At 38.6% G+C, this 26,525-nt stretch overlaps 1 protein-coding gene across 1 annotated transcript; it reads right to left on the bottom strand.

Moving 5' to 3' along the window:
• Window positions 1-2,724: 2,724 nt before the first annotated feature.
• Window positions 2,725-9,931, bottom strand: taok3b (TAO kinase 3b). The gene is made up of 7 exons (XM_071545537.1): window positions 9,746-9,931; window positions 9,510-9,638; window positions 9,139-9,342; window positions 6,842-7,081; window positions 5,590-5,802; window positions 3,180-3,362; window positions 2,725-2,886 (listed from the first exon to the last, which is right to left on the bottom strand). The coding sequence occupies exons 1-7, from the start codon at window positions 9,929-9,931 to the stop codon at window positions 2,725-2,727; spliced, it is 1,317 nt and encodes a 438-aa protein (XP_071401638.1).
• Window positions 9,932-26,525: the final 16,594 nt, after the last annotated feature.

The following is a 26,525-nucleotide window of genomic DNA, read 5'->3' as shown; positions in this document are numbered from 1 at the left end:
GAGACCTAAAGTAATTGAGGAAACACAGGAAGCACAGTAGTGTAACTTCCCTCAAAACTACCATGCAGTGGGGAGATTTACTGAAAACTGTTTCCTTTCAAGGTTGGGGTTTTCACAAGTTATCTTTGACCTGCATGTATGCATGCAGCCTAACATATAATTAATAACATGTATTTGACACAATGTAGGCAATGGAGGTCATACCATTTTCCTGTACCAAGGAAAACCAAAAGTGAGCAGTCCTGACCCATATAACAAGAGACTAAAATTCAACCACAAACAATGAGAAATGCATTGTCATAGGATGCAGGATGTTGATCAAGACACCTTTTTTCAACAGAATCTCTTTTATTTTGTCTTTGAACTGCACAGGAAATGGTGAATAAGGTTGTTTAGGAAAGTCCCCTTTATTCTAGCTAAATACATCCTTCTATTAACTTAAAATCACACAAATTGTTAGGTCCATAACAGTTATGAACCAACTCAAGCAAACCCTTTTCAACACACTGAAGCACCCCAATAGCACTGTCATGGAACCATTTGTCCACAAAGCTTCAGTTATATCTGACAAGACGAAAGGCCTTACTACATATGAGAAAATTTATCACCAAATTTCAAAAGGTTTGTGAAGAGGTGAAAGGTTGAAAAATCTAGAGGAGCCATTCAACTTCAGTACATGCTCCGGTCAAAACTCAAAATAATTTCAGAATTTAGGTTTCTCCCTACCCCAGATGTATATGGTGACATAAGTGGACAATGAAAGGGTTTGGTTTCTATCGTCATCAGAAAATATAATAAAATTTTATAATATCGCTCCAGTCTCAATAACTTCTCTGTTCAAGGGACATTATGTCCTCTATCTCTCACCCCTATGAGGAGCATGACTGAACAGTGATACAAGTTCTAGCTCTGAAATAAAAAAAGAGCAGGTAAAGAGGCACCTGTCAAATGTAACAGGGTTGCATTCAAGACCACCACAATGTTTCAAACTGACCCGTGATAAAATAGTATTTATTTTTTTTATACATATACTTCATTTTTAGAGGGATTCATTGCATGGGGTACTCTAAATATGTCACGAGTGTTTGAAAAACGTAATAGTATTGACTTGACTCAAGAGGGGTTTCAAAATGCTTCACTTTTACATTTTGTAAAATCCAGTCTTCTTTCCAAGACAAAAAACTACAAGGCTAAAGGTGGTATTAGAAATTAAGCACCAAACAATTATCTTTCCATTCAGTATAATGGAAACATTGTGCAACCTGTTCAATGACAATAATGAACACTGCAAATAATATGTAAATCTGATCATTAGACATTACTCGAATGCAACCCAGACCAACCACTTGTTAGGTTAACTTTGTATAACCACAGATCTTAAAAAGATCAGTGTACTAATAGGAAGTCTGTGATTCCATTTAACAGCATGTATACAATCTGATAGTCTAGTGGTTTGACTTAGCAATATATTGAGCTATTGTATGACCATATCTCTATATTATAACAAAAGAAAAATGAAGCAAAATCTTTATCATTAAGCTCTGTTATCAGTAGTAGACCAGTGTCTCTGTATATTCTAGCTATATTCTCATGTACAAATATTCATATCAAAAGTTATACAGCACAATTCTCACCATTTTCCTTTACAAGAACTTTGATTAGTGAACATTAAATGATTCACAAATTTAGATGGAACAAAAAAATGGTGCCGGCCTTGTTAAATAAAATATAGGTATAAAAAACACATAAATAACTAAAATCTGCTTCATAGGCACAACTTAAATAAAGGCATTTGTGAAATTATCATATCAAATATGGCGCTTATGTCCAGTATCCATAGGCTTAAAACAAAAATGCTATGACCACTTTTATTTACAAACAGCTAAAATCTCCGACAGATTCATGCTTCACTTCACAACCTGAATTTGTCCTTAAAGTGCATGCAATAATAAGCAGTTTTACCAAGTGGGATCTTGAATTGTGATAAGATAAACAGGTTGATCAAACTAATGCCAATTGATCCTACATACCAAATAATGAAAAGGTAAGAACTGTTGCCTAAAAAAGTGAGGGACCACAGTATACTGTATGCATAAGCACAATATGGAAGTATGACAAAAGAAAAAAATCTCAAAAAACGAACAAGCTCTGACTTTATCCAGTGACCCCATACATTATTATTCACATTCTGAGAAAAAACAAAACAAAACAAAAAAAAACAAAAAAAAAAACTGACAAAGCAGCTTAACACCACGGGGGAGTCCGCAGCTCACATTCCACAATGTCCCTCAATGTAACACACGCATTAAGCATCATATGAACATGATGGGTTTATATTTAAACATATCAAAGTGCCCATTTTTACTAAAATTTCCTGATTTATTCAATTCATACCAAAAGGAGGAAATGGCATGGAGGAAAGAGTCTGTTAGAATTGTGTGGTTAAATTTGTTATTTCCAACACTTAAGTTTTGAGTTACACTGACTAGGTTTGATTTTATTGACATGTTGTAGAATATTTTGTTTTACTTTCCCCCTTCAAGTTTCACAAAAGAAGTTCTCATTGCACATAACACCTTGATTCTGAGATGCAATATCTAAGAGAGAAGAAAGCAAGAGAGAGAGTTATCCAGCTTTGTCACCATGGATGTGACAATGATCAAGTGGACATGAAAGGGCACGGACATGTGTACCGTACATTGTCCTCTAAAGATACATCCACTTTCATCTGTTGTCCTCTTTGGGGAAGTCCAGAGATCCCAAGCTTCCAAACCCAAGCCTAGCACTGTCTGCATCAAAACCATCCGTTTCTCTCTCCTGCCGTTCAAACAGGTGCTTGATCCTTTCAGTACGTTCCTTCTGAAGTGAGGCCAGTTCCTCTTCAATCTATAATCGAAAAAGGATTATGTACTGTTTGGCATTTATTATGTTAAATCATGGTCACAGAATGAAAGCTCATCTTTTTTAAACAGTATAAAATCCAACAAACTGTGCTACCCAGTCTGTTCTTGTCATCATGTGTCCGTCTATATATCTGTCTATCTTCAAGTCATTTTTTGTCTGTCTGTCTAGCTATCTATGTATCTGCCTACCAACCTATCTTGAAGTCATTTTATACAATATGACACTGTATGGCATTTATTTTAATTATTTAAGTGTGGCATCAATCTTAAACCTACCTTCTGTTCAAGGTGGGCTCTGCGTATGGAGACCTTCTGCTCAAGCTTCTGCTGCTCTCGCTCGTGTTGGGTCTCCATCTGTGACTTGGTTTTGCTCTGGTAGGCGTCCAGGAGCTCCATCTCTTGTTTCAGCTGCTGCTTCAGAGCTTGGCACTCCGTTTCCTGCTCTGCATCTAAACGTATCTAGAGACCAGGCAAGACAGAGGCAGTTACTCAACACATTAACAACAAGCCTATGTTGGGCCTCATTTATCAAACAACATACAAACATTTCTTGAATCACCTTACAAAAGATTTACACAAGCATTGTAGCATTTATCAAATTTGTAGAGATTGTAAGAGAGATTGTTATAGAGTGTAATGAAGTTGAAGAAGTTGGTTCAACTCACTCCTCTGGTAGGGACAGAATCACTTTAATCATCAAGTACAATAAATGTACAGGAATTTTTCTTTGTAACAGTGGCACAGAAATATGGTGCAAGGAAATTATGATGTCACATACAGTGCAAGACCTTCTATAGATAGTAGAATATACCTATTATGCATATACCCATGCAACAGTGAAAAATTAATTACTGTCTGGATTCAATCAGCATGGCATACAGATTGGTTTCAGCTGTAGAGGGAAGTGTATGGAGTGTCCTGTACTGTGTGAAGTTATACTGAATATAATCAGTTAAATTATGAACATTGGAGAACACATACTCCTGCCATCCTTGTTTACAGCCGTAAGTTACACCGGGTTGTGTGGACACTGTGGGTCTTGCAATATTATAAAATAGTAGCATGGAAATATATATTAACAGTAAATGTGTAGAAATTCTATTGGAATGTGAGATGTCCAGATATGAAGCAGGTGACAGGGAAAAAGCTGTTGAGGTGACTGGTGGGCTTGATCTTAATGGACCAGTACCATCTTCCAGAAGAAGGCTTTTAGAACAGTTGGTTTTGTGAGTGGGCAGGGTTGGTGAAAATCCTTCCTGCCCTTTTATTCATCCCAGTTTCTTGCAGCTCCTTGGTAAAAGCCTGCTGACAGCCAATGAAGAAGACAGAGCTGTACCACACTGATAGAGGATGTGAGTGTGGTTTTGGTTATTGATCTATAAAATTGGACCAGATGTTGAGCTTCCTCATTTACTGCAGAAAGAACATACTCTTTCGGTTTTTCTTGATTAAGCAGAAGATGTTCTCATCCCATTTGAGGGTGCTGGTGATGGTGGTCCCCAGGAACTTGAATGGTTCAGATAGGTTCACAATTAATCCTCTGATCTCCAGGGAGAGATGAGCAGACAGTTGGAAGTTAATCCTCCGTTGGCTTGATCATCTTTGAAATAACTTGATTGGTTACAAGGCCCCCAGACAAGGGATTACTGGATGCCAGAATCCATAAAAACCTTCTCTGAGATGAAGCTATAGTCTTTTTGACAGTAATATGAATGACATCTGTAGCATTGGTGCTGTGACCCACATCATATGCTGAGCCCTGCCCTCTACTGGGTTATGACCTCTCAGCTGCAATTGTGATGTTTGGAGTTTAGGGAGGTAAATATAATAAAGCTGAAGTTGGTTGAACAGGCTACCCTGGAATAAAAACAGTCCTTTTGAATTAGCTTGAATGGTAACACTGTCTTTGATTGTGCTGACAGGCAATGGTTGTGGGTTGGAAACATTAATGACATCTACATGTAGATATTTTTTTTTCTCAATGCATTTCTCAATGAATTGTGAATGTCTGACTAGATAGGCAACATTACTTGCATATAATCTAAATTTCTTCATATGCTTAGCATTGCAATCCCAACAAAAGGAGAGAATTCAATTTTCAGTATTGCTCTCCAACTGTAAACCATTGCTAATTCTTTCAGAATATTCTAAAGACTATTTAGGCCTTGCACTCAACTTGAAAAGTAGGCCTATGCAGTTTTCCTTTCCATTATTGTCTTAATTTTTATTTAATTACAGTTACTTATTGAAGTGGTAACAATTTCATGAAACTAGATGTTCTTGTAATACATCATTGAAAGTGATGTTTTTATTGAAACATTTGCACAGTAGGCCTATAGGAAATGTAATGGCATTAACTTAAATTATCTGCAGTCTCCGCAAAAGGGGAACTATCCACTAATCACAACAATTTCAAGTGCCCACAATATATTCCCAATATGGAGATAAGTGCATGTTATGTTAATGTATATCAATAAATTTGTTGTGCACATGAATGCACATTTAAACACATTTGAAATTTAACAAGACAACAGCATTTACACATATTGCTACTGTTTCTGTTAGACTGATGTGAGCAAGCTTTTAGTGCAACTATATTCTACACACAAATATACAATATACAAACAAACTGATAAATGAGGCCCACTTTTGCTATTCATTACAAGGTGCTTCAGGATCCCCGTACCGCTTGTGAAGCCATCATCTCGTTGATGCTCTGCTCATACTGCTCAGCCAGCACAGCCAGCTTGCGTGTCTGCTCCTCTTTTAGGGTCTTCAGAATGGCCTTGTGGTCGCCTTTGGGAGAGACCTCCAGCTGATGGTTCCTAAGAGCTTTGTACTGCTTGTTCTGCACCTTGCATGTATCCTGGAACTGTTTCTTAATCTGCATCTCCAGCATCTTCAGAGGGTTAAAACAGAAATAAATGTTAATGTCCTGTTTTTTCATGTTATATTCAGATGGTTCTTTAGCCTAAGAGTAGTCTAAGAACCACGTGAAAATGTAATGCATGGTTTAGGTCTTTGGAAAGACCCATACAAACAACAACAAAATGTAGGCAGTGATTGTACTAAAAGAATGAACCTGAGCTGACCTATGGCATGGGAAAACTATCTAAATAATGACATTCAGTGGAAATCTCATGTTTGCACATTGCAAGAGTAGTCACGGACCAGGTGGAACTAGAATGCATGGTTTGATTCTCTAGTCATCATCATGCAATCATCAGCAAAATTTAGGGGCATTGACAACATATTTAAATTTTTGAGCAAAGTCATCCTTGCATGGAATAAAACAAATTGTTGTTGATTTATGTTGATTTAAATGAGACCAAAGTAATTGTATTACAATATATGGCACAATCACTCAACCAAACTATGTATTTTATTTTCACCTGGTTCTCAGACTACTCTTTCAATGGATATGAATTTCAGTGAATATCAGTATTAAAAAGAGTTTGCAATGCCTTTGAACATTTCAGTTTGCATAAGTGAGTATTCACTTCTCTCGCCAGCAGCTCAAAATAAGACATATTCTCACTAAATGAAGTGAGGTAGATGAAGGGAGGAGAGAAGATTGAAGTTTGTTTGAGATGGGATAGCTTGAGAATATTTTGGATGAAGAAACTCTGGTGGTGACATAAGGTAATATTGTTAATGTTCCTTAATAATCATGTTTTTCTATTGGGCAATTTAGAATCTTTATATTTCCATCAAAATGAATGTAGAACAGAAAGGTAGAGTGGACAGATGTACCAATAGAGTGGCACTAGAGGCACATTTTAAACTTAACATGCCATGTTCCTATTATAAACAAGCTTTGAAAACCTCTTATAAAGAGGTTTACTGGATATTGACTCACTAACTTACATTCAATGTGGTCTAAGGACAATGGTAATGTGCAGCACTGAATGACTAGTCGAAGTGAAAGTTCCATGCACCTTGAGGTTTCTGGGCTGCTGCCGCTGCTCCAGGGTGTGTTTCCTGTGTAGTTCTCTCTGCCGTCGGCCATTGTACTCCTCCTGGTTTTCAAGCTCTGTCTGGTGCTGCAGTCGGATGAGTTCCACACGTAGCCTCTGCAGTGTCTGCAGCTGCCTGCGCTCCAGCTCCTGGGTGGACTCATCCTGCCGGATCATCAGGGCATGTTCCATCTCCTTCTGGGTCCTCTTCTTGTTCAGCTCCTGGGACAGGATCTTTATTAAACGCCATTTCAATGACAAACACACACATATTCTGCTTTCCATCGTTCTATAAGGCTTACTGGATGATTTACTACTAGTGGTGGACACCGATACGATACTGGTATCAGTTAAAATAAGCATGAACGACCAGAGCCTTGAATCAGTACTTGTTTTGGTTGATCTGAGCGCTGCATTCGATACAGTTCATTATGAAATTCCTCTCGACCACTTAGAAAATCTTGTTGGCCTGTGCAGTATAGCTCTTGACTGGTTCCGTTCATACCTCCCTGATAGATTCCAATTTGGCATAGTTGATGGAAAATCCTTCTGCCCGTTCTAAGGTTCATTTTGGTGTCCCCCAAGGTTCAGTCTTAGGTCCTCTTCTTTTTTCACTTTACATGCTTCCCTTTGGTTATATTATCCGTAAATTTGGTGTCCTCTTTCACACATATGCAGATGACATACAACTTTAAATTGTAATAAAACCTGGTGAAACAACACAGTTAAAAACATGAAATCCTGCATTCTAGATACCAGAAGATGGATGACAATTAACGTTCTATGCCTAAATGCTGACACAACTGAAATAATAATTTTAGCACCAGTGAACTCATGTATCAGACCCCTTCCTCAATCTTACTGGTTGTACAGTTATGTAAAATTATTCAATTAAAAATCTTGACGTTATCTTTGATCTTTCCCTTCCTTCTGAAATTCATATCAAGGTAATATCCATAACAACATTTTCATCTTATAGACTTATCTCATAGACCATGATCGAGAACATTACCTTCTCCTCTGACTCAGAGAAACTGATCCATGCTTTTATTTTATCTAAAATAGGTTCCTGCAATGCGGTATTGTCTAGCTTTTTTAACTTCACAGTCAAAAACATTCAACTTGCTCAACTTGGCCAGGACTTGCAAATTTGCAAACCAGCGAACATGATCACATTATCCTCGTCTTAGTCTCTCTTCATTAACACACAGTTTTAGAACAATTAATTACAAAGACCTATTTCTGACTTACAAGGCATTACATGGTCTTGCCCCACAATATATAACATATTTACGTACTCCCTTGAATTCACTTGAACCCTCCACTCACAGGATTCATGAATACTTGGTATTTAAAAGAAATCAGCTTGGGGCAGTGCTTTCTCTTACCGGGACTCCTCCCTTTAAAACCAGCTTCCTGTAAATGTCAGGGAATCATGCTCAGGGAATCTCAATGTTTAAGTCCAGACTCAAGACCTGCTTATTCAGCATATGGTCTACCATAATTCCCACCTTACGAGCCATTACTTGTCCTCCCATCCCTCCCCTGCAGATGGGCCATCTGAGATCCTGTGTGTTGCCTCAGAATTCTCTCACATCATACACATACAGTGCATACATAGGTACATGCACACATGGACACACACACACAGATGGACTAGGGATGTAAACAATTATCTGACCACTTGTTTTAAATTTAAAACTTGGATAATGCAAACAAATACTACATATACTAGTTTAGCCTCTGAATAATACTTTTGTAAAATACAATACAAATGGGAACCTCAAACAACTAACTCGCCAACTCCTCTGAGCCTTTCCCAATAGAACAAATAGGCATATTAAGCTCCTATTGTTTATTTAATGGGTTTGGGGTAAAGTAAGTATGCAAGGTGATGGCTCAGAACAACACATTTAATGTATCACCTCTTACAGCTTTTGGCCAGATTTAATAGTATGGCTTCACTGTCCTTTCATGTATGATGAGAAAGATGAGAGAATAGCATCTGAAATAGTGCCACAGACATTTTAATGATAACTACAATCAACCATATGAAGCAAGTGATTTCCAAAAGGGATTTCTCTGGCCTATAAATATTTTTTTTTCTAAATAAATCAATATATATCAATATATCTGTGAAATCTAATTTGATTTGGAATTTCCATATCGGTGCCCATCTCTAGTTACGGTTAAAATGATAGGATTACCTCTTTTAGGGCTGTCTGCTTAGTCTGGTTTCTCTACATTTTGTATAATTGTGTGTGAGAAAAGCACATTACCTCTCTCATTTGTTCCTGTTCAAACTCATGTCTCTTGACCAATGTTCGGCGTTTGAGGGCCCTACAACTCCTGTCGTAGACCAGCCTTTGCTGGGACAGCAAATGGGCCTCCTCCTCAGCCTGAGAGCGTTGCATTGTTTCTTTGTGCCTGGACATACGTTCCTGCTTCTCCTCCTTGGGTGTAGCAGGGTCTTCGTTCATCTCCTATAACACACCCGCATACAAACAGCAAACACAAACATAACAGAATGAACAGAATGAATGGGGGTAGTATCTGAAAACAATCCCATCAATTGTCTGAGAAAATGCATATTGAATATTGTATAGAACTTAGCAGACATAGATGTATTTGTTCATAACATTGTATTTACTTCTTTGATCTTATCTTTGCAATGCCTGTACTCCTTTTTCTGGTTGTCTAAGAAGGTAGTCAGCTCCTTCTTTTGCTGAGCAACAATCTGTTGCTGGATCCTCCTCTCCTCAGCTGCAGCTGACTTCATCTGTGAGTGGACATTGAAATATTTCAATTAGCACTCTTTTTTGATCTATTTACTATCAATATCGTGCTATGACCGCAAAAGAAGAAGGCCTGCTATTGAGGCTATACCTCTTTGTCTGTTTGAGCAGCGTGGCGTTTGGCCAGTCTTTCCAGCTCAATGTAAGTGTTGTTAGCATGTGTCTCTAATTCCTTCTGCAGCCGGAGCCTATGCTCATCCATTTCGGCCTTTAGCCTGTTCTCCAGGGCGATCAGCTGCTTCTGGTGCTGCCGCCGCATGCGCTTATACCCAGACATCTGCTCCCGCAGCTCAAAGTCCTGCTCATGCTCCTGGATCTACCTGATGACCTGGACATAGGAACACAGGAAGCAGGAAGTGAGAGAACAGGCAGAGAGAAACAGCAGCATAGGATGAGACAAAAAACTGGAAGAAAGACAGTGTATAAGTGAAGTCAGGGGTCATGGCCCTGTGGCTATTGAGCAAATTGAGCAACAATTCATAACAAATGCTAATACTATGACTGTACTAAATGAATTTACACAACTAAATACAGATTACTATACAGCCATAATAAACTAAAGACTTGATGAAGATTAGTAAGTGATATAGTATTATACTAATCCTTTAGGTTAACATTTCTTGATGAGAATGTAACATCTGTCTGATATCACTATCAGTATAGCCTATCAGCCTAATCTGCAAGTCTACTATTTAAGGTTAGAAATGGTACAGGTATGGAAGCACAAAAAATAAAATCTATGACAAAAAGAAAATAAATATTTTCATAAAATAACACAAGAGGCAGAGATTTATATGGAATACATATAAATGCAATGCACACACATAAAGCAGAGGCAGAGAGGGAAACAGAGGATGGAAAAATGACATCCATTAACAGGATCTGGTTGCCATGACTACAGATGTACAGCTGAGAACACAGACCCCCCCCCCCCCAAACACACACACACACACACACACACACACACATACACGCACACACACACACACACACACGCGCGCGCGCGCGCACACACACACACGCACACACACACACACACACACACACACACACACACACATTTCTTATGCAAACGGTGGCGAGAGGGAGCTGCCTACCAAAGATGCTGATTTGATGGTGGCAATGTGTTCACAGATCTTGCAGTCGAGAGCCCGGCTCTTGTGAGAAGAAGTAGGCCGCAGCTCTGGCCTGGTGTCCCTGTGCACAGCCTCATCCCTCACGCAAGCATGGTCCTGCAGGGGGGGAGGAAAAAGAGGAGAGAGAGGGGGTGGGTGCTTCCCAGGCCCTCCGCACTCGCTGTTTCTGCTTTAGCTGCTATTACTGCCGAATCTCCCTGAATGCAGCACACATCTAGCTTTAAATGCATCCTTCCCCTGCTTGTTCTTCTGCTACTGTCTGCAAGTCCTTCCCAAGAAAGAACGGGGCATTGCTAAGCAATTGCAGGCACCACCAAGAAGGCAGCTACTGAATGTAGTCGTTTTTTCTGGCGTCCCCCACTTCCCAAGGAGAAGGAACCAAATGGCTCCGATGGGTAAGCGCGAATTATGCAATGCCTATCATTGAAAATCAGAGAAAAATAGAAGAGGAATAGATTTAAAAAGAGAGATTACTGCCATTCTTCTTTTCCATTTCAAAATGCAAGAAATGTTTGGGAGGAAAAACACTTTTCCTGTGTTCCCATGAGCGCAGGTGATACCATATTTAAAAATATTTGAATCAAGAAAGGCACATATTTTTCCTTCGAATATGTTGCTTGATGATCCGTTTATATTCCAATCGATTTTTTGTCCTACATTTACAGCGCACTTGGTCATGGTGGTTGTTTCTAGTGCCTTCTATTCATCTCTTTCCTCTGTCCCTCTTCCACACTCCCCCTTCCTTTAAAGAGACACCGCAATACTACCGTAAAAGAAGCACAATTCAACAAGCCCAAAAGTTCCTTAACAAGAGATATCAGTGATATACGATTTATAAATATGAAACAGAAAATTACTTAATCGGGTAAGCCTGGGCAAGACGCCCCCTTCAGAACAGTGCCCATTTTCCGTCATTAATAAATATCAATATTATATGTACACAAGAAGCTTGCTTAAAATTTAGAAGATGATTCAATTATAACAGTCTATAACGTTTTAAAAAGGGGCATCTTCCCTAGGGACTGGGGGAAGATGCCCCTTCACCCCAGGGGAGGGAACCCCCTGGGGCCATCTGGCCTCAGTTGTCATCTGAGTTATACAAACCTGATATTCATGCATCCGATTATGTTAATATCAGTCATATTTTCAAATTCTGACCTTGCTCTTAGTTTAAGATCAACACTAAAGCTACATTAACATAAGAAAATAATCTTTGTTTTCCTTATTGTTTGATAATTACCTATTAATTCTGAAAAGATTGGTCTATAAAATTCAAATACTGGCATATTTCATTATTATTATTATTATTATTATCATTATTATTATTATTATTATTATTATTATTATTATTATTATCATCATCATCATCATCATCATCATCATTATCATTATTAAAAGCCTTATCTCATTCTTTTCTCTCAGGATGCTTACAGTAGCAAAGAAATTCAAGGTACCTAGCTAGCTATGCTATTGCAATATTCTCTGAACATAGTTAGCTTTTTTGACAGAAAATTTCTTACCATAGCTATTATGTTATTTTGCAGTATGATACTGTGCTTCCTCAGAAATCAAACATTAGCTATAGGCTAGGTTATTCAAAATATCACTGTGGGCCAAGATTCCCATAGGGGGCTTTTTTACCCCATATCAGGGTAACATATTTAGTACAAATGTTTCAGATCTACCAGGACCTTCATCAGAGTATGTACTCAATAGCACAATGGGTCTTATATAAATTATACTCCGCCCCAGCCTCGGCACACAGGTGTGGAATAATATTGGAGGTCAACACCCCCTATTTGAATAACCAATAGTTTGTGTCAAAACAATTTACAAATATTGCACCACTATAGAATCAAAACATCAGCTTTAAAAGCTTTTCATACATCATCCTAAAACATCCTCAACAATAAAGATAGACGTTCATTTATATAGAGTCGAAGAGCATATCGTAAGTTGATCTACTGAATACCAATCCCCTTTGGTTATGGCATAACTTGCCATGGAATTTCATCATTCATGCCCAGAGTTTGTAAGGTAAAAGTCCAATATACTTCTCTTTTATTTAAGATTTTATCTATATTACCTCCCCTGTCTGGGATGGTTATTTTTCCAGTGGCTGATGATGAATGATATATCATACTTGAAATCATTGAAATGCTACCTACTGCCACTGGATAGTTGTTTCTCCCAATGGAGCGCTTGTCCTCACTAATTCTCTGTCTCAAAGGGTGTGAAGTCTAGCCAATATAAGCTAACCCATATGGACATTTTATCATATAAATAATGTGAGCTGGAATAAGTAATGACACCATTAATGGAATATTTTTTACCAGCATGAGTGTGGTTAGAAAGCATTTTATCATATAACCCCATATAACCCCAACACCCTCAACTATCTGAGGGGGATCTTTAAATTATTTTGTCGCTGTTGGATCAGACGACAATATATGCCAGTGTTTCCTAATGATGTGACCCAATCTAAGAGTTGGGAGTGTAGGTTGTCCTAAACATGAATGAATGCTGCTTATAGTTTTAGGGGTGCTTTTTTTAAACAAACTTATCTCTATATTTGGCAAGGCCATAAAGGATTCCTCGACACAATATAGGAGGTAACACCGTTCTATTAATCTCCTTTCATGTCAGATGTTTTCGAAATATTATCAGATGTGGTGTGACGTGTCGAATTCTAAAAACTTAGCTTATAGTGCAGACCTTTTTAAAAGCATTGGATGGCAACTACTGGTTAGAAGTGTTCCTATATGTTTTTTTCTGTACAAAAAAGGAGATGTACTTTTGTCATGTCATATTCCATAGTAAACAAATTAATTTAGCAGTCATGAATTGCCACAGTCCCTCTCTGTTTACCTGAAACAGACAGAAGACATCATCAGTGTAGTGATACCGTTTCAAGATTTTGTTCTCAAATGGATTTTCAATGCAGTTACATATAAATCTTTCTTCAAACAGACCATATGAGTTAGCATAGCTTGGCGTTACAGTGCTGCCCATAGAACAACAATTGATAGTAGTCATCCTCAAACATGAAATCTTCACAACACAAAATCTGCCAAGTTTAGGATGACTTCAGTGGGGGGCTTCCCATTTGCTCTTCTACTCTGTTTGAGATAATGTGTTAGTGCTGACAATCCACCTTGGCGGGGAATAGTGGTACATAGACTTTATACATCTAATAGCAATTACTCAATGGCACTTATATAAGTTTTGCTCCGACCCAACCTGGGCACACAAGTGTGGGATAATAATGGACGTCAACATCCCCTATAGTGTGCAGGATCTCCTTTATTAAGTCCTGCATAAATTACAGAAAAACAAATTGTCTTGCCCCAGGATACCCTATTAATTAAATACATATGTACTGCATTTGTATGAATATACACATGTTTACTGTAAAAATACTGTATAATGTTGATATGTACATAAATGATATGTAACATAAATGATCAGTAATGTATTGAGACTCAAACCCTGCAAGGGGTTTACATAGTACATTCATAATATGGTCATAAGATGTCTCATGACACATTTATAATCAATATTTATAATCATTCATTGCACGTTTAGGCAATTGGATTACATGGAGGTCCGTGATGTCCAAAGTTACTCCACTGCTGCTCTTTGCCATTGCATTGGACCTCTACCCTTCATCTTGTGGGTGGTGAGCCCACAAGGCAGTGGCCCAAGCTACAGGAATGACCTGGTAAGGATGCCTGCCTGGCACCTTCTGTTTGAAGTATACCGGGCATGGCCAACTGGAAGGAGACCCCAGAGCAGACCCAGGACACACTGGAGGCATTACATCTCCCAGCTGACCTGAGATGCTTGGGATGCTGATGAGGAGCTGGATGAGGCTGATGGGGAAAAGGACCTCTGGGCTCTACTTGCCCTGTTGCACAACCCTGACCTCCACTCATCATTATTAGAGGCAATTATTTTTCAAGTAAAATAAATGTGAAGGAATTGATCTTATTTTTTGTAACATTGGTGCAAAACAGTTGACAGCTACAGTCAAGCTCACAACTTCCAAGGTTCATGTGATAGTCAGTGTGATAGATAGTGGTGTCAGTGGCCAGAATTCACTAGAGGAACCCACCTAGGGGGTCCAGGGGCATGCTCTCCCGGAGGTGATTATGTAACCCTTGACCCCCAAACAGAGCTTTCCACAGGTACCCTGCACATATCACTATAGTTGTTAACTTGAATCTTAAATTGATAAAATTAAAGATCATATAACATACCTCTATATTATATTTGAGTGGAGTTCTTTTATATAATTATTATAATTTGATGGAAGATTTCCATCACACTAGCACTAACAGCTGCATACATAAAATAAACAGAAAAGGCTGTAGTGAAGTCATGGGTGGTGCAATGTCCTGCCTGGATTTGGGGTTTGCTTGGTGTGGCTGCTCTCTGCTGTCTCCCTGACCCTGACTCCCTGAATCTCTTCCTATGATATTGATAGAATGGACAACATTAAAAAAATACAATTCATTTGTTTCATATTTTACTAGCATTTCCCCGTTTGAAGGTGATCATGCATGGTTTTCACTAATATTTTCTGCCACTTCCCTCAAAACTGCCTCAACTTCCTCCTGCTAGAGGAAACATGACATGACATGACATGACAAAAAAGTCACTCAAAACATCTCAAAATATCATTCATTAATATAATAACCTTTTACATGATTTAGTCACCTGAACTCTGCTGGCCTGTCTCCCCTCATCTGAGGCTGATCCTCCTGCCTCCCTTTGGCTGTTAGAATAGACCAGTGCATGTATTAAGAAGTTATGAGACTGATGGCTGTCAATAGGAGACTTTTTTTTTTTTTTAAGATTTATTTTTGGCATTTTATGCTTTATTGACAGAGAGATAGTGAGAGAGAGACAGGAAGGCACGGGAGAGAGAGGGGAGGACATGCAGCAAAGGACCGCAGGCCGGACCCAAACCCGGGTCGCCGCGGGAAGGACCGAGCCCCACGGTACGCGCTCCACTCGGTACGTGCTCCACTCGGTGAGCCACCGGGGCGTCCCCCAATAGGAGACTTTTAAAAAAATGTTATTAAACTCTGCAGCCTTGTCTGGAAAGGCATTTCAAAGATGTGTACGAAATTTCATGCACCTTAGCCAGAATGGGGCACTGTAGTGACATTTCAAAATTCAAAAGGCCACATCTCACGCAATGAAAGTCAGATCAACAAAAAACTTGGTAAAGTGATCCAGCTGTCCTTGCTCTACAAACTTGCCTCTTGGACCATCAAGTCCACCATTTTGAATTATTTGAAAAGCATTTTTTTCTCTAAGACTTTTTCAGTTTTTGACCTATCAGCACCAAACTTAAAGAGAGAGCTGAGATACACTTTGTAAAAACCAGCAAAATCAGATACATACTGTAATATGGCCATCATCGACCAATGAATGTGGAAAAAGGTATGGCCTGGTACAAAACTGGTCATAATGTGTCGATTGTTTGTCCAGTTGTCATGGAACTTGGTTCATAGCTTCAGAGCAGTTTTATTTTTTTTTTTAAGATTTATTTTAGGCATTTTTATGCTTTATTGATAGTGACAGTGTGAGAAAGAGACAGGAAGATATGGGAGAGAGAGAGGGGAAGACATACAGCAAATGACTGCGGGCCGGATTTGAACCCGGGTCGCTGCAGGAAGGACTGAGCCTTATGGTACGCGCTCTACTCGGTGAGGCACCGGGGCGCCCCCAGAGCAGTTTTTGAACCAAGTTTGCACAGGGATTTTAAATTCCACAAATGGGGACGTCACATATGCTGAAGGCAGAAGTATTGGTGAAAATCATAAATTTGGTGGTAGTTGGTGATGTAGGTGTGGCCTATATTGGGCATAGAGGTCATTAGAGCCTGAACCCCCAGAATCTACTTCTTTTTCTGCCTTAAAATGATCTGTACCTCATGACCATTGCTGCATTTCATTAGTAATTTAACATGCCCCCCTTCACCTCGGCAGAGTAATAGCATTTGGTATAGATTTAAAATCTCCCCCACTACTCAGGAAAAAACTTTATACTGATTGGCCAGATGGTGGCGCTGTAACAAGCAACTTTACATTTTGGATAGTAACTCCTGAACAAGGCCTAGAATTTATGCCATGATAGTTTTTTTTTTCTTTTTTTTTTGCCATTTTTAATTTTATGCAAAACCTATTTTTCACTATTTCCCCTGAAAAGTTGATGCAATGTCTCAATGAAATTTTGCAAACAGCATATATGGACTTCATAGATTACAGCTATACCCTGAGTTTTGAAAATCCAAACCTTTTGGCCGTATTGCACAAATGCAGTTGACAGCAATTTATAAAAGCTTTTCATACAAATTGTTTGCTATTCCATTTATTAACAAGGCCCAATATTTGTCAAATATACATTCGCTTGAATGTATAAACTGAAAAAAAAAAAAAAAAAAAAAAAAAAAAACGACAAAAATTCCAAGTAATACTTAACATTCACAGTAATTTGGCTTTGTTTATAAATCATGTTCATTAAATTTGACAAATCATGAAATCTGCCAATGTAATATACAGTATATGTTACCACAAATTTTACAGTATTCAAGTAAGTTCTACTACAATATAAAATACAATAGAATACAATATAATAAAACAAAATAGAACTTCAAGCAAGCCTTGAAAATTGTCTTCTGCCTCACCTAGGCACAGTAGTAGCATAAAAAGTATTAGAAGTTTTATAAATTGCTAGAAGCTAATCTGATCTTTTCCAGTGCTGTTCCAGATAGTGATCAAATGAACAGAAAACAACAGACTGTAGGAATGTTATTGCAATTTTCATTGTTCTAGAGCCAACTCAGCTGCATTTGAAGCTGATAGAATAGCTCTGAATCACCTTGCTGGAATAAAGGTCCACTGTAGCGAGTAAGTTATATAGACTGAAGATTCCCCCAAACCACTCTGAGGCCATAAGCCGGTACATGTTGGTGAGAGCCTCGCTCTCTGATGTCTTGAGCATGGTGAGGAGCAGGTGAATGCAGGTGAATGTCTTGGGCCTCTATGGAACTACACCAGATTTGCAAAGAGGAAAAGTTGGATAATCTGTCACAATACGCTTTAATTGCTCCTCCAACATGGCTGCTTGGAAATCCTACAGTGGGGGAGCGAGCTGATAAGGAATGCTCACTCACCTGTGTCTTGGGTCTGCTGCACTGGGTGGCAGCACCTGACCACTGGGAAGGTGAGCATCTGCCAGCTCCAGCAGTGTCTACAGTTTCTACAGTTTCTGTTGCACTTGCCTTGGCTGTGGCCTGACAGGTCTGGGAATTCTGATTGATACCCAACTTCACAATCATTAAGGTAGGCTGGTGGATGTCTCTCCCGCAGAGTACAGGGGTGCACTGTCCTCAAAGTAACTATCTATTCAGCTTGAAGGACCATTAGTAGACATAGGATCTCTTGAATTGAACACAAAAGGTTTTAATTATCATTGGGTATCAAGATTACAGTAGTAACCGGGCATGGATATAAGACCTGGATAGGTTAATTATGTGTGTGTGTGTGTGTGTGGTCTGCAAGAAATAGGGGAAATGAAAACCTCAAATTAGTAAACAAGAGTCGTAATAGTATATTGTAGAATGATTTATACAAAATATGAACAGATAAACAACATATCTGTTCAAACAAGTAACAGAAATGGTGGAATTTACATGACACAATAATTCAATACACACTGGTTCCAATGACTATAGTGCATTCTGGAACACTAAGCCAGTTCTATACTTCCCTCTACTGGACAAACACTGCAACTGCAAAACAGTGACAAGCTGCATGGCGGTCTTACAGAATCAAACAAGGGCATGTGCTTACGTAATTGGGAAATCACAACCTGACACGTAATGAGATAGCATGTACTGCTTACTTAGTGCAAATGAGTCCTTCAATATACACAAACATGCAACGAACATTTGTTAAAAACAAATTTCAGTTATAGTTACAGTATAAAATAATGTCTGTAACATAAATACCAGGCTATAAGTAATAGGGATGCATGTGCTACTCAAGGAAGGTCACAAATTGGGATCTCAATAACATTCTCACAAATTATAAAGAGGATAAAAATTTAATGTAGAGCATTTACATTTCTCTTTTTTTACATCCCTATTCTAAATGGAAATTAAAAGTTTACTCACATTTTGCATTAACACACACAGCAAGGAGTTCACTACTAATCAGCCATGTCAAATGCAATAATGCCAATGAATGATACACTTAAAGAGACATGATGTCACTAATGGTGGGTGTGTATGGGCAAACAGTTTGCAACTCACAAAAATGCTGGGTGCATGCAGTGTATTTTCTGTTTAAAGATCAATGTAAAAATACTCAAAAAGAGCAACTGATTATTACATGTTAAGAGTTGCAAATAAGGGTGCAGATTTTTACAAGTGTTTGTTCATAAAGCATTTCTGACAAGTGAATAGGTGCTAGGTGAGCCTTTAGTCATTCTGTTGTTTCACAGCCAAAATTATAAAGTATAGAGAGAAAATTAGATTATGTAGATTATGTCACCAGAGTTTCCCACATATGGACTGGTAAACCCTGGTACATCTTTTAAATCTTTTGCCATCTCCAAAAAATAGTGTCATTCTTCACCCATAGCAGCAGTCATGAACTGGCAACTATAGTAACAGTGCATCCCCCATCCCTCAGCCTCACAAATGGAGCGAAGCCTGTGAAGCTAGTTCAGGCAGACAACTGGAGTCGCGCTGCAGTCACGTGATACACACACTACTCATACAACTCTTATCAAGCGCCCCCCTCTCAATAAGGCGGTCTATTTAAGCTTATATAGGTGTGCTTATATTAATATTAAACATTAATATAACATGTAATGCATCACAGTTTAAGTGGACTGTGATGCATTACATATTATATTAAGGAGTGATCATGTGACCAAGATTATATAAGCACACCTGTATGTCATTAGGAATATGCAAACCTGATAAAACTTTGGCAAAACGCATTGTTTGCTATATCTTAATCTGCCTAATAAAGTAATGGCATAAATCATAGTTGGCTTGTCTTCTCCTTGAGTGCGGTGGACTACTTAAGTTTTGTAAGATTATGGTATACTCAGAGGTGGGATGTAACAAAGTAAAAATACTTCATTGCTGTACTTAAGTAGGATTTTCAAGTATCTGTACTTGACTCATGTTTTTCTTTCACTGAAGACTTTTTACTTTTACTCACTACATTTCAAAAGAAAAATCTGTACTTTCTACATTTTCAAAACAGACTCGTTACTCTTGGGAAATAAACTGATTTTCTAAAAAAAAAAGTTATTTTGTGCATCAGACGGCTTTCATCCTGGAAGCAGCTGATCAAGAGCCAAATGAGATTGGCTGCTTCAGCAAAGCGACACAGACAAAAGAAGGAAAGGGACAGAGAGAGAGAAGCAACACGAAGAAGAGAGAAGCAACAAGAGAGAGAATTAACATAGTGAATTCAACTGCTAGAATTAACGTTAGTGATTTGAGCTGCAGACTCTTTCTCATCTGGGATTCAGAGGAACACTCAACAGAGAACCAGTTTAGAGAACGACTTTTACTTTTATACTTTAAGTAAATTTAAGACCATGTACTTTTATACTTTGACTTGAGTAAAGGATTTGAAATGTTACTTCAACTTCTACCAGGGTATATTTTTAGATGAGTATTTGCACTTTTACTTGAGTAGGGAATTTGTGTACTTCTACCACCTCTGGGTATATTCAATGTTTGACAACGTGGTATACATGAAGATGATCAAGTGAACACATTCATGCTGAGCTTCTCTCAGATGTTTTACGAAGCCAGGTCACAGAAATGAAGATACCTACAATTCAACAAGCTGCCAGCAGGAAAGAACGCAACCATGACCACCATGAGCAGTGCGCTGGAACTCATGGTCCACTGCAGTGCAGTACCACTCAGAGCACTTTGGCCTATACAAGGAATACATGAGGATGGAGATGGAGGTAATGTTGTTTGATTTGCACCTTCCTTAAGTAATTGATTACAAATTAAGACACAACTATCTTCTTGACCCCACTTGGGGGGGATTTCACAAAGTGAGATTACCAGTCAAGTCATGCCTATTTCAGTAAATCGGGTTTATTTTCAATAATTTAGTTTCCACAAACCAGGTTTAAGAAGCTAGTTAAGCTAGTTAAGAAGCTAACCTTCAAGGAGCATGTGACTTCTGTTGCTCTAACCTTCAAGGAGCATGTGACTTCTGTTGCTCGGTCATGCCGATTTGCTCTATACAATATCAGGAAGATCAGACCCTACCTGTCTGAGCATGCAGCACAACTCCTGGTACAGGCTCTTGTAATATCACGCCTTGACTACTGCAACTCCTTACTGGCAGGGCTCCCGGCCTGTACTTTCAAACCTCTACAGATGATCCAGAACGCGGCGGCGCGTCTGGTCTTCAACCAGCCCAAAAGAGCACATGTCACTCCGCTATTCATATCCCTCCACTGGCTCCCAGTTGCTGCCCGCAGCAAGTTCAAGTCCTTGATGCTCGCCTACAAAACAATAACCAAAACGGCTCCGACCTACCTGAACTCCCTCATTCAGGTCTATGCTCCCTCCCGCTCACTACGCTCTGCCATGGAGCGGCGCCTGGTGCTGCCACCTCAGCAAGGCCCTAAGTCTCTAGCCAGACTCTTCTCTTCTGTGGTTCCCCGGTGGTGGAACGAGTTGCCAAACTCCATTCGATCGCAGAATCCCTCTCTATCCTTAAGAAAAGGCTAAAGACCCAGCTCTTTAGCGAATACCTCCTTTCATTAAAAAAAAAAAAAAAAAAAAAAAAAAAATTGATGCACTCTATGCATTACCTCATAGCACTGCCTTGTAGCACTCCCTCGTAGCACCTATGTCCTGTTGGACCAGAACTTAGCTTGTTGCACTGTCTCGTAGCACCTTTGTCCTGTTGGACCAGAACTTAGCTCTATAGCACTTACTCTCGTTGTTCTCTCCTATCTAGAAACTTGCTTGTGTTGTATGCAAATCTCATGTGTAAGTCGCTTTGGATAAAAGCGTCTGCCAAATGTGAATTGTAATTGTAATTGTAGTTGAATCAACTCATAGTAGCACACTGCTACGTAGTGTCCATTTAGGTCTACACCTAAATATATAGTTAAAGCTCACCTAACCCTAACCTAAACCTTGTCTTTTGTAGAACAGTGGACAAAAGGCTAAGAAAGAGCTAAGAAGTACAAAAAAGGAACTAAAGAGCTCTCCAAGACAAGCAACAAGCCAAGATCTTAGCCAAGAGCTCGATGTCCTTTTAAAGGACATTTTTGCATTATTTTGCTATTCTGCCTTATTCCAAACCACTTTGCACTTTGAAGTCTGAGCCTCGCTCTTAAATAGTTAACTCGAAGTGCCTTCGTAGGTCCCACAGTGGTGTTTTCAACACTGTTCAAGAACGAGTTTTTTAGTTTGTTGACCAGTGAGAAGTTAGAGAAATCAGAAGCTCTGTTTCGACTCTCTCCCAACTAAATCTTATTCTTGCTGCATAATAGCAAGAATACCTTCCATCCTGCTACAAGGCGTAGATAGCTGGTCAGCCAGTCTCCGACCTCAACTTGGGAAAGCCAGATCTGTCAGAGTCCGCTTGTGTGATCACTTGCTGTTGCCTGGCAACCCTACTTTCACCGAGCCTGCCTCACCAGAACCAATGATCTTCGGAAGACCAACCTCTACAATGTGCAACCATCTCAACCATCAAGTAGGTCCATAGTAAGTCCATGTCTTTCAGCTAAGAAAGAGTTGATGCAAGAGTGTTGCTAAATTGCTGCATAAATCAATTAAGCTAGTATAGTGTAGTTTGTCCCTTACTAACTTTCCACCTTGTTTCTCTGGTTTCATTGACCCCAAACCTCAATTTTTCCACTGACAGTTGGCAATTAATATTCATAATTTTAGTTTCATTATTCAGTGCCTGAGTTCAGTATTTTGTTGCGGTCGTATCATCTGCTCACTTGTACCATATTTCAGTCATCTCATAGATCATGTTATCTTGTCTAATAGGTAGTTCAATAAATATTTCCATTCATTGCAGTAGTCGTTCTGTTTCTTTTTCTGCAGAGAAAAGTAATCCGATCTGGAAAGATCTCACAACTCATCAAAACTTTCCATATCTTCACTTAGCTCTGAAATTAATCTTTTTTAAGTAGTAATGCTACAGAATGCAGTTAAGTGTAATTGGTTGTTATTTGTACAATTAGACATTTTGCAGGGGCAGCTGCAATTGATATTCATGTCACCTGAAGTGGTGCATTTAGAGCCATAGTAGGGGTGGCTGATGAGCAGAGGTGAAGAGTAACCTTTGATGAAGTGTGATTAGATGGTAATGTATTTCCTTCATTTTCATTTTATTAATGTTGAATGTCTTTTCTGTTATTACTGCTGGTATGTTTTCCTCTAAAGCATTTACTGAATATGCATCACATACTGATATTTCATACAGGGATACTACCTTCAGACTGGATATGTCAAGATGGCTTCATTGAGGGCTCCAGTATCAGCTGCAGTGCTCTTATTGACTGAATTTGCCACAGAGTCAGTGGTGACAGAGGTGTTAAGCATCTGAAGCTTCCAAAGACCTCTGAAGCAGTTATCTCTGTCCTTCCAAATAGGAGATAACCTCAGCCAGTACAATTACAAACATCTAAGGAGAAATCCCAGCAAAGTACCATTCTGTGCATATATTATTATTATATTATTATTATACTTATACTCTTCTCATTCTCTTCGCGGACACACAAAGTTTGATGGTGTTACATGAAGTTATATGCCTTTTTTTGAGAAGCCACACCCCTTTTTGGCCAGTTGGTGTGAAAAGTGAATCGTTCTTCCTTGTCCCTTGACCAAACTTTCCACAAAATTGAATGCAAATCCGTTCATAACTTTTGGAGTTATCCTGCTAAAAGACAGACGGAACAAGGCAAAAATATCACCCCCGTCGAAGGTAAAAAATGTCCTGATGAAGACCTGTTTAGGTCGACACGCGTTTGGTCATTTTTAATATGGACAAAAGGAAAAAGTTAGAGAGAAATCACATACCCAGACCCAAATATCAAGGAGCTAAGAGTGGTGAATATTAAGAAAGGTGAATATAAAAAAAATAAATTTGGTGGGTGTTTACAAGGGTAATGTATATATTATGGATTCCATACACCACATAATTGCAATACAAATATACAATGTATCCAAATACATCTAACCCAATCACAGTGTCACTCATGTCCACATTGTGCACGAGTTTCATTTAAATTTCCCCATGGGAGTGTTATCCAGAAATGTCCGGGGCCCAGGAGGATTATGTTCACACTTCACTATCATGGATCGTATATTGGGCGCTCTCGCACAATTTGGGGTGGTGCCTTGAAAATATGTTTATGTTTGTTTATTATCTGAATCAATGATGTGCCAGTGCTTTTGAATAACGTGATTGAATTATCTGCCCAGTGGTGAGTAATTTTGGAAACACTTGGGTGTTTTTTTCTGTCTCAATGTTCCTTCTCCTGGTGTTGGGACACTCTAATTGGGACATGTGATTAACTTTTTCCTTAGCTTCCCATATCCAGGTGATAGGGTAGCCTCTTAGTGTGAAGTTACTGGTAATTTATTCGCACTGTTCCTTATAGGTTCGTTCAATACTACAGATTCTCTTTACCCTATTAAACTGACTTATCAGTAGACTCTTGCTGCTCAGCTGCGTAGGATGGTAAGAGTCACAGCGAAGGAGAGTATCTGTTGGTTTACAGAACAAGTTGGTGGTGAATATGGTGTTTTCTTTGATCACCTTCACATCCAGAAAATGTATGTCCTTGCTGTCTGCACTGATAGTGAAGCAGTGATTCTCATTCAGGCCATTCAGATATTTGTGGAACCTCTCCTCTTGTGATGTGCCTGGGAATAGAATGCAAATGTCATCTATAAAATGTTTGTAGAGTTTGATGTGGTTAAAAAGGGGGTTTCCGGAGTTCAGTATGGACTAATTCTTGAATTTCCCCATGAATATATTGGCAAGTTGTGGTTCCATCGAGCCACTCTCTGTAGGTAAAACTGATCTTTAAAAAGGAAATAGTTCTTCTGTAAGACTAGAGCAGTCAATTCCAGAATATATGTTCCGTGCTGGGGTGAATGTCAGTGGGTCTTTGTACCTTGTTGTTGACAAACCCGTTCACCAATGAGCATCTGTTTTCATATATTGATTTTGTTTTCCGACTTTTTTCCATTTTGGCTTTGGCTTCGAGAGAGAGCGAGACAGTCATAGAAGATTCATTTATATGTGGCCAGGGATAATCATGTGATTAGGTCTGCGTCCTTTGGAGCTGCAGCTGACCTCACTCTCTAAATAGAAAAAACAAAACAAAACTCTGAAGGTGAGTGGACTGCCCACTCTTTTTTTTAAGAGGTATTTTTCTTACAGTGACTTCTATTAGCATCCTTACTCATCAAATTGCTACAGAGTGATTCCAAAAGTAGTTTCATATCTTGCCACTGGTTAGATAATCAACTAATCAAGTCAAGAAAACAATCAACTCTCCAGAATAATAGCATAGTTGTTTATGTATATACTCTCTTAAAACCAACCTCTGTATCTTCAAGAATTATTTCCAACATTAATCCATGTGATGAGATACTGCCTTACAAATTATGAGTTACTGCTACAGTACAAGTGTTATTATGCAATAGTCAAATCAAACACTGGATGGCACTGTTTACTTTTGAACATGTTTGTGTGACATGGCCTTGCTCTTCCTTACACCAGTCCCTCCTAGTGCCCTACTAGCTTAGCACTTGATATTAGTCTTGACCTTCTCAACTTCCAAGACAGCAGCTGTTAATGTATATAACTGTACATTTGCATCTAAATTTATATTAGCCTACATGTTTTGTGGCAAAAGTAAAAGCTTTTGTGATTGAAATATATAGACATTACTGGAATTTTAACATTAAGCAAGGTAAAATCCAAATCTCAAAAGAGAAGCAGAACCTTGTATTAGTTGTGAAAGGAATATGTTTTATCAGTGGGCAATGTGCCAAAAGTCCATGAATTGGAGCATTGGTTCTGCATTACGCTGGTGGAAAAATCTAGTTTAATATTTGTGATAGAACACCTTTGCACATTGTTATATGCCTTATAAATAATTCCTTCCTAACTCGAAGAACTCCTCATAATTATATATAAATATATAAATAGTGGTTTTTTTTTTACTCACTTCTTAGCCACATTTTCACAGACAGGCTCTTAAATAATTTGTATTTACTTATTTTATTGTAGTATTTACAATTTTGTTGTTCTATAACCCAGTATTTTATTGGTTTTAATGGTTGTATAATAAAAAAAACAACAGTATTTTAACGTGTATGATTTTTTTTTAAATCTAAACAAAAGTACATATTTTTATTATTAGTAACAGTAGTAGTAGTAGTAGTAGTAGTAGTAGTAGTAGTAGTAATATGTTCAATGATTTGCTTAATTATTGATCTAGATAAGATTTCTTAGTCAGTGCACTAAGCTAATAAATCTACAAGCTGGCTATAAACTTGTTTATGACTACCAAGGAACAGGGTCAGAAATAGCCATCTCAGCAAAAAGTTATGGGTGAGAAGGATCACATTTAAAGCCTTCCCTATATGTGAACTTGGTCCAGTGCCATTGGATGCATCTGTCCCTG

Source organism: Centroberyx affinis, unplaced genomic scaffold, assembly GCF_046629955.1.
Source record: "Centroberyx affinis isolate AG114_WGS23_722 - 3 ecotype Tasmania unplaced genomic scaffold, CSIRO-AGI_Caff_v1 ptg004947l_1, whole genome shotgun sequence".
Lineage (NCBI taxonomy): Eukaryota > Metazoa > Chordata > Actinopteri > Beryciformes > Berycidae > Centroberyx > Centroberyx affinis.
Note: the sequence above shows the minus strand (reverse complement) of the source record. Positions and strands in the feature narration are given on the sequence as shown.

Coding starts and splice junctions, on each gene's coding strand:
- taok3b (XM_071545537.1), bottom strand. CDS start 9,931: ATGTCTGGGTATAAGCGCATGCGGCGGCAGCACCAGAAGCAGCTGATC. Junction 5,803..6,841: donor AGCAGCCCAGAAACCTCAAG/GTGCATGGAACT, acceptor AACCCTCTGAAG/ATGCTGGAGATGCAGATTAA. Junction 3,363..5,589: donor AGATGATGGCTTCACAAGCG/GTACGGGGATCC, acceptor CCTGGTCTCTAG/ATACGTTTAGATGCAGAGCA.